The sequence below is a fragment of the Pongo pygmaeus genome, chromosome 21 (genome assembly GCF_028885625.2).
Source record: "Pongo pygmaeus isolate AG05252 chromosome 21, NHGRI_mPonPyg2-v2.0_pri, whole genome shotgun sequence".
Lineage (NCBI taxonomy): Eukaryota > Metazoa > Chordata > Mammalia > Primates > Hominidae > Pongo > Pongo pygmaeus.
Genome location: NC_072394.2, coordinates 19,250,059 through 19,257,010, shown reverse-complemented (window position 1 = coordinate 19,257,010; position 6,952 = coordinate 19,250,059). Strand labels below are relative to the sequence as shown.

Below are 6,952 nucleotides of genomic sequence, written 5' to 3'. Positions count from 1 at the left end.
CAGCTCTGCAATTTCCCCTCTATGGCTCATCATCCAGGTTCCGTCTTCAAGCCCTAGACCTCCTGGCACAGGGAGTAGCTGGTGATAGGTTTGTTTATTGAATAATGAGTTATAAAAAGAGAAACCAGTGACTTTTTCCAAAAAGGTTAATTCCCTTAAATTTGGCAAAGAAATTCTCCATAATAGGGTGTGGACAGAGTCTTCTGGAACCTTCTGAAATAACCTCCCTGTTCCAGAGATTCAGAGACTGTGACCAAGTGCTCCTGGATGCCTCTGATATCTGAAGACCCCAGGAGGCCAAACACTGTATTTTTCCCTTTTCTGAGCAAACAGGAGGTCACATTGCTTTCATAGCCAAAGGAGCAGTGTCACCTCTGTGGAGACCTGGTGACTCAAGCTTGGGAACACTGGGGAAGAGAGGCATGGCTCGGGGAGGCTGCAGTGAGGACAGGAGTGGGGAGGAGGGGGAGATGGAGGAGGAGGCCTGGGAGGGGCAGGGGGAACTTAGGCAGGGAGGGAGCTTGTAGTGGTGGGGGAGTGAAAAGAGAGATGGAGAAAGAGGGGATGGGCAGAAAGAGGAGGAGGAGTCAGGGGCAGGGCATGGAGGGGGGTGGGGCTGGGCTTCCAAAGCAGGATAAATGCACAGCTGCCTGCTGGCCTGGGCTCCCCACCTCAGGCTCTCACCCTCCACTCCTGCAGCTCCAGCTCTGTACTCTGCCTCTGAGGAGACCATGGCCTGGCCCCTGTGCACCCTGCTGCTCCTGCTGGCCGCCCAGGCTGTGGCCCTGGCCTGGAGCCCCCAGGAGGAGGACAGGATAATCGGGGGTGGCATCTATGATGCAGACCTCAATGATGAGTGGGTACAGCGTGCCCTTCACTTCGCCATCAACGAGTACAACAAGGCCACCGAAGATAAGTACTACAGACGCCCGCTGCGGGTGCTGCGAGCCAGGGAGCAGGTGGGTGCTGCCTCCACCCGAGGGGTCCTGAGTCCCAGCCTGGTTTGTCACCCGATCCCCAAGAGCATTCCCAGCAAATCAACACTGATACATTCATGATCTAATGCTCAGATTCATTCAGCTTTCCCTGACTCTCCGCTGATGGCCTTCATGCCTAAGCATGCTCCTGGGCCATGCACTGCAGCCACTGTCTGTCCTCTCAGCTTCCTTTAACCTGCAGCAGCCACTGTGTTTGTACCATGACTGTGGCATTTCCCAGCATCCAGCAGGTGTGGATGGAGACTGTGCTGACTGGATGGGCTTGATGCTGCTCAGGATTCGATCCAGGCCATAAGGCTCATCCTCCTCCCTGAGTCCTCTCCTCAGGGGCCACACAGGAACCTCGCTCCCTGTTCTGCAAAGCCCTACTTCACTCCCCAAGCCACACCCCTGGGCACAGCCCTTTAGGGCTAATGGCATTCACCCTCAGTCAGGCTGACCACCCCTTACAGCCCAGGGAAGCTGAGACCCTGCTGGGGTGTAGCACACCTGACCCTGCCTCTACCAGCTGATGCAGAGTTAGACCTCAGCCAGATGAGGAGAGCAGTCACCCAGTAGAGAGGAGGAGGGGTCAGGTCAGGAGGGAGCTTCAGCAGGGCTACTGGGCCCAGCTTGACCTGCATCCCATGGCAGAGCAGCAAATAGTGACACAGCCTTTAGAGCTCCTCCACCTTCTCCTGGAAATTCAAAGGAATCAAGACCAGCTCCATTACTCCTCCTGCAGCTGTCAACTGCGACCCTCACCCTGCATGGGAGGTGCCCTCCCTGGTGCCATTGTCCCTGCTTGCCTCCACCTCCCTTTCAAGCATAACAATAACTTGGATTGAAGCACAGGGCATTGCAGACCATCAGGCCCGGAAGCCTATTTTATACATGGGTAAGCTGATACCCATGGGTAAAAAGAGTCAGTGTTCCCTTGCCCCTGAGCCACAGGTAGCAGAATTCAATGAATCCTTTTACCCAGCACAGAGAAAACAATGTTTAAGAGAGGGCATGAGGCTCAGCACCCTGCCAGCTGACAGGAAGAGGGGACTTGTGTGCCTTGTGGTGACATGTGGGCAGCTCACGAAGCCCCCAAGCAAGTCCAGTGACTCAGCCAGTGAAGTGCCTGTGAGTGCATGAAACTGATGGGGAGCACTGTCCGTGTGTCCTGTTTTTTCATGTGTGTAGACCGTGGCCGGGACGAATTACTTCTTCGATGTAGAGGTGGGCCGAACCATATGTACCAAGTCCCAGCCCAACTTGGACACCTGTGCCTTCCATGAACAGCCAGAACTGCAGAAGGTACGTTCCTGATGTGAGTCCCGGGCCAGTCATGCACTGCAGAGGGGTGCATATGTGTCAGCCTCTGCCCTACACATGTTTGGAGGGTGTGTGTGTGTGCAGGTGGGTATGTGGGGAGGCATGTATGCATGGATGTGTACATGTTCATGTACTTGTGGGGAGGGTGTGCATGTATGTGGGCCTGTGGAAAGGTGCACGTGTGTACACACATGTGCCAGTGTGTGCGAGGAGATTTATGGTAGCATGTGTACCTGTGTGTGGCTGTGTGGGGGGATTCTGGGGGTTTGTACATAAATCCATGGGGATGAGGGGTCCAAGTGAGTTTATGTATTTGCCTATGTGTGTGCAGATGGGGTGGTGAGGGTGGGGGTGATATATTTGATTTGCTAGGAAGATTTTAGCTTGGGACAGTTTACTGGGAGGTCAAATCTGCCTGCTTTGGGGTGTTGCCTGTCAGACAGGGAGGAGCAGGTGTGGGGCTGTGTGCTAGGCAGGGAGAAGGGGCTCTGTCTAATCCCAGACTCAGGCACCTGCATGCAGCCACAACCTCAATGATCACATTAGTGGGACCTAGAGGCCTGTTAGATGTGTAGCCCTGGACCTGCCCTGCTTACCCAACACCAGCCTCTCCAAGAACCTGCTGATTCTTATGAAGTCTCCACTCTGGGGAGAGCCACACTCCCCTTGTTGTCCTTGCTTCATGCCCCAGCTCTTTGAGGGGGAGTTACCCTGCCCTGGGTTCTTCCCTCTGGCCCCTCTTAGTGCTGGCCTGGGTGCTGGAGGTGGAAGGAGCTGGGAGAAGTGAGCCACCTCCCCCTGTCCTGCACCCTTGGGGCTCCCCAGGCCTTGCACAGGCTGCTCCTCACAGGGCTGTGCTGTGACAGGACCCTGCAGGCTTTGGTGTGGGCCCAATGCCACCTGGTGACTTGGTGCCTTGGGAGGGGCAATGGAACAGTTACTACTCATTCTAGCTCAGTGCCCTGGTACTCAGCAGGGGCGGGTGAGGGCCAGTGTCTCACCTCCATCCTCCTCACCCAGGATCTGACATCTCATGCTTGGGCATCTCCCCCTTTAACTATAACCCACACTGATTGGCCCTTTCTCTTCCCTGTCACAGAAACAATTGTGCTCTTTCGAGATCTACGAAGTTCCCTGGGAGAACATAAGGTCCCTGGTGAATTCCAGGTGTCAAGAAGCCTAAGGATCTGTGCCAGGGAGTCACACCGGCCACTACCCACTCCCACCCCCTGTAGTGCTCCCACCCCTGCACTGGTGGCCCCCACCCGGTGGGAGGTCTCCCCATGTGCCTGCAGCAGGAGACAGGGAAGGTGGCAGGAGGCCTTTGTTGCTCAGCAGGGGGCTCTGCCCTCCCTCCTTCCTTCTTGCTTCTCATAGCCCTGGTACATGGTACACACCCCCACCTCCTGCAATAAAACAATAGCATCACCTCCCTCTGAGTTCTTGGCTGTCTGGGGATGTGCACACAGGCAGAGTTTCTGCAGTTCCTTTATGAACCTCCTTGTCCTGCTGGTGTGGAGGTCAGAGGAGTACCTGGGAGCTGACATGGCCACAGCAAGGCCGTCAGGGGAGCCGCTGCCACTTTTGGAGGCGTGAGCTTCAGAACAGTGAGACAGCAGCCAGGGGCTGGGAACCCAGGCCTTCAGCTGCAGCAGCCTCTGGTGAGGGGGCCAGGGAGAGGAGGGGGCCAGGCTGCTGCCCGGGAAGCTGGGCCGCTGCTTTGGTCTGAGCTCCTGGTCCAACCAGGAGGAGAGGGCTGGCTGTTTCCACAGGCAGGGGCCAGGCCTCAGTGGAGCTCGCCAGGCTGTAGATTCCATATGTGCCTACAGAGTTGAGCAGACTCCAAGTGTAGCAGGATGAGCCGTAGACAAAACTCCTCAGACACCGGATTAAAGAAGGAGGTTTTTATTTGGCTGGGAGCATCAGCAGACTTGCGTCTTAAGAGCCGAGCTCCCCAAAAAAGAAATTCTTGGCCTTTTTGTAGGCTTACAACTTTAAGGGGTCCACATGAAAGGGTCATGATACATCAAGCAAGTGTGGGAAATGTGACTGGGGCTACAAGCATCAGCTAACAGAACAAAAAGTTTTACAATGCTTTTTTCATACAGTGTGTGGAATTTACAGATAACACAAGTAGTTTGGGTCAGGGGTTGATGTTATTATTATTACTTTTTTTGACTCCTAGGGCCAGGTGGTGGTGCCAAGGTTGTCTGGCTATTTATCTTACTTTTGTTTTTTTCCAACTTTTTGCTTTGTCTCTCCTCCTATCTTGTGAACTAGGCAAGGTGGGGGGAAGAGGGCAGCAGGAGTAGCAGTGGTCTCCTTCCTTACAGGGACTGAGCTGCTCTCATCAAATGCCCTAGACACTAAATAGATAGCGATTGATGTGTGGTTCTTTCCACAAGAGACTTTAGGCCCCTACATGGAAGCAAAGAACACAAATTTGCGTGTGTGTGTGTGTGTGTGTGTATGAGTGTGTATAGCTGATTGGGAAAAATGCCACCCAGACAAAAGATGGGCAACATCACACAGAGAAAGCAGAGCCTGCTGTCATCCATCCTGGGGGGGTGCACCCATGCTGGGAGGTTGTCTCCTATGCTAGAAAGCTGTGTCCTAGAAGACTTTTACATGTTCACGTCCAGCCACCCTTTCTCTGGACTTGGATTTAAAACAAGCACTCAGGTCAGGCTTCTTGAGAGGGATGGAGAAGCTAAAACACAAATGAAAGTGACATGCAGTGGACACTCATTTTTTTCACAAAGGATGTTTTAATTAATAAATAACATCACCTTAGTGTCAAAACCATTCTCTAGAATAGTGGGTAGTTGTGCTCCAAAGAAGAGGCTACAGTCCTAAGATCCAGCCCACCCTGTATGGCCCTTCTCTTTACCATTTCAGGGCAAGGGGGTGCAGCCCTCAGGGCAGGTGCCTCTGGGAAGTGCTCTCAACTATCTTCCATACCTAGAGCTGTGTTGACCGAGGGTGGCTGCTATGAACACCCAGGGGGAAAAGACAAAGGGGAAACTGCCCAAACAGCCCTGAGGCCAGCACCCCATGTGCCACACATAGAAAGCCAGGAGGAGAATGGTCTAGCAGGGAGAGTGGGGAGCATCTGCTTCATTTCCTCTCCACCCCCAAGGGATTTAACCAAGGTTTTGGGTTGAAGAAAGTGAAGCAGCGCCCAGGAGGCCATGAGCTGAGGAGATTTGAGTCTGGGCCTCACCTGGTGTCAGGGGGTCAGGGATCGCACACACTGATTTAGGCTTCTGTTAGAAGAGAGGGGCTGAGAGCAGAACAGCAGGTGCCCAGGAATGGTGGTCAGGGGCAAAGTCTTCCCTGCATGGAGATCCTCATGGTTCTTTACCTGGGGAAGGGTCTGTCTTGACATAAGCAACTACCATCCAAGGACACAAAGAACAGGTGATTTTCTGTAAACCAGTAACTTTTCTGACATCTCTCTTTCTGAGAAAGTGGAGGGGGAGGTCTGGCTCTGTAGAGGGCTCCCTCCACCATCTCCCTGTGTGTCTGTTAGCTAGGAGTGGAGCAGGGGCAGGGAGGCTTGAAGGTGACCATGTGGGTCTTTCTCTTCTGGAACAAGCTGAGGGTCTGGGCCCTATCCAGAAGCTACTGGGTTTTTGGAGTAAAGAAGGCTCCTGAGGGTCATATTTTGAAAATATTGCATCCCTTCTAAGAATTCTTTTAGCAAAAATAATGTCACAAATTCTTGCTAAAAGACTAAAACAGCTGAAGTTAGAAACTCCATCTTCAGCACAGACAAATCACTCTGAAAGGAGGGATAAGTCCATTGGAGGCCTGGGAAGCAGGAACCAGTGCAGCCATTCCTTGGGCAGGTGGATTCTCAGCACTATGACCACAGACAACCCAGGTTCCATGAGGTCTAAGGCTTACATAATACAGAGGGTTATCTGCATGAAAAATAGCATAATATAACCAATCAGAAACTAAGCACAAAATTTAGTGTTTATTTAAGAAGAGGAAATAAGTCACAACAAATTACTCATCTTAAAGTCCTAATAAATACTACAACCATCCCAAAGTCCAGAAAAATAATATACATCCTAGTGCAATCAGTCACCAAGACTGATTTTGCAGTCGACAGACTCAGGATTATTGGCTTGTAGCAAAAAGGGAATAAATTCACATCAACAAACCTGGGATGATTCAAAAAACAAAGCAATGAGAATATTATAAGACTGTAGGGAGGGATTTTTGAGGCTGTAGTGATGGACTCAGAGCATGGCAGGTCTTAGTGTAAAGCAGCCAGTGTCAAGTCTGCTCTGCAAAGTGGACCTAGGTCCTGTGTCCTTAGAACCCATAAAGTCCTGCCAGATTTGGAATGTTCCATCCAGAAACCCCTTCTCTGTAGCTCTGTGTTTCTGTGTAGAGGTGGATGTAGATCCTCCAAGCAGTGGGATGTTCTTCTTACTCATAAGCAAAGTTTCTGACAGCCCCTGACGCTGGAGAACAAGATCTCCCGTTGAGTCAGAAAGCAGTTGTCAGCCAAGGAAGAGGCTGTTTGACATTTCAAAGCCATAGCTTGAGAGAAACATTGTTTTCTGCACATGATGTCACTGTCTTTGTTCTCATCAGTCCATCCATCCACCCTGCAGATGAAAGGGCAGATTTGCCCT

At 52.0% G+C, this 6,952-nt stretch overlaps 1 protein-coding gene across 1 annotated transcript; it reads left to right on the top strand.

Moving 5' to 3' along the window:
• Positions 1–664: 664 nt before the first annotated feature.
• LOC129021952 (cystatin-SA) lies at positions 665–3,730 on the top strand. Its single transcript, XM_054468026.1, has 3 exons — positions 665–959; positions 2,169–2,282; positions 3,400–3,730. Exons 1-3 carry the CDS (start codon positions 732–734, stop codon positions 3,481–3,483), a joined length of 426 nt encoding a protein of 141 aa, XP_054324001.1. The 5' UTR covers positions 665–731; the 3' UTR covers positions 3,484–3,730.
• Positions 3,731–6,952: the final 3,222 nt, after the last annotated feature.

Excerpts from the sequence above, each read along its gene's own strand:
- LOC129021952 (XM_054468026.1), top strand. The coding sequence starts at position 732 with ATGGCCTGGCCCCTGTGCACCCTGCTGCTCCTGCTGGCCGCCCAGGCT. Across the intron at positions 960-2,168 it reads TGCTGCGAGCCAGGGAGCAG|ACCGTGGCCGGGACGAATTA; the intron begins GTGGGTGCTGCC and ends TCATGTGTGTAG. Across the intron at positions 2,283-3,399 it reads AACAGCCAGAACTGCAGAAG|AAACAATTGTGCTCTTTCGA; the intron begins GTACGTTCCTGA and ends TCCCTGTCACAG.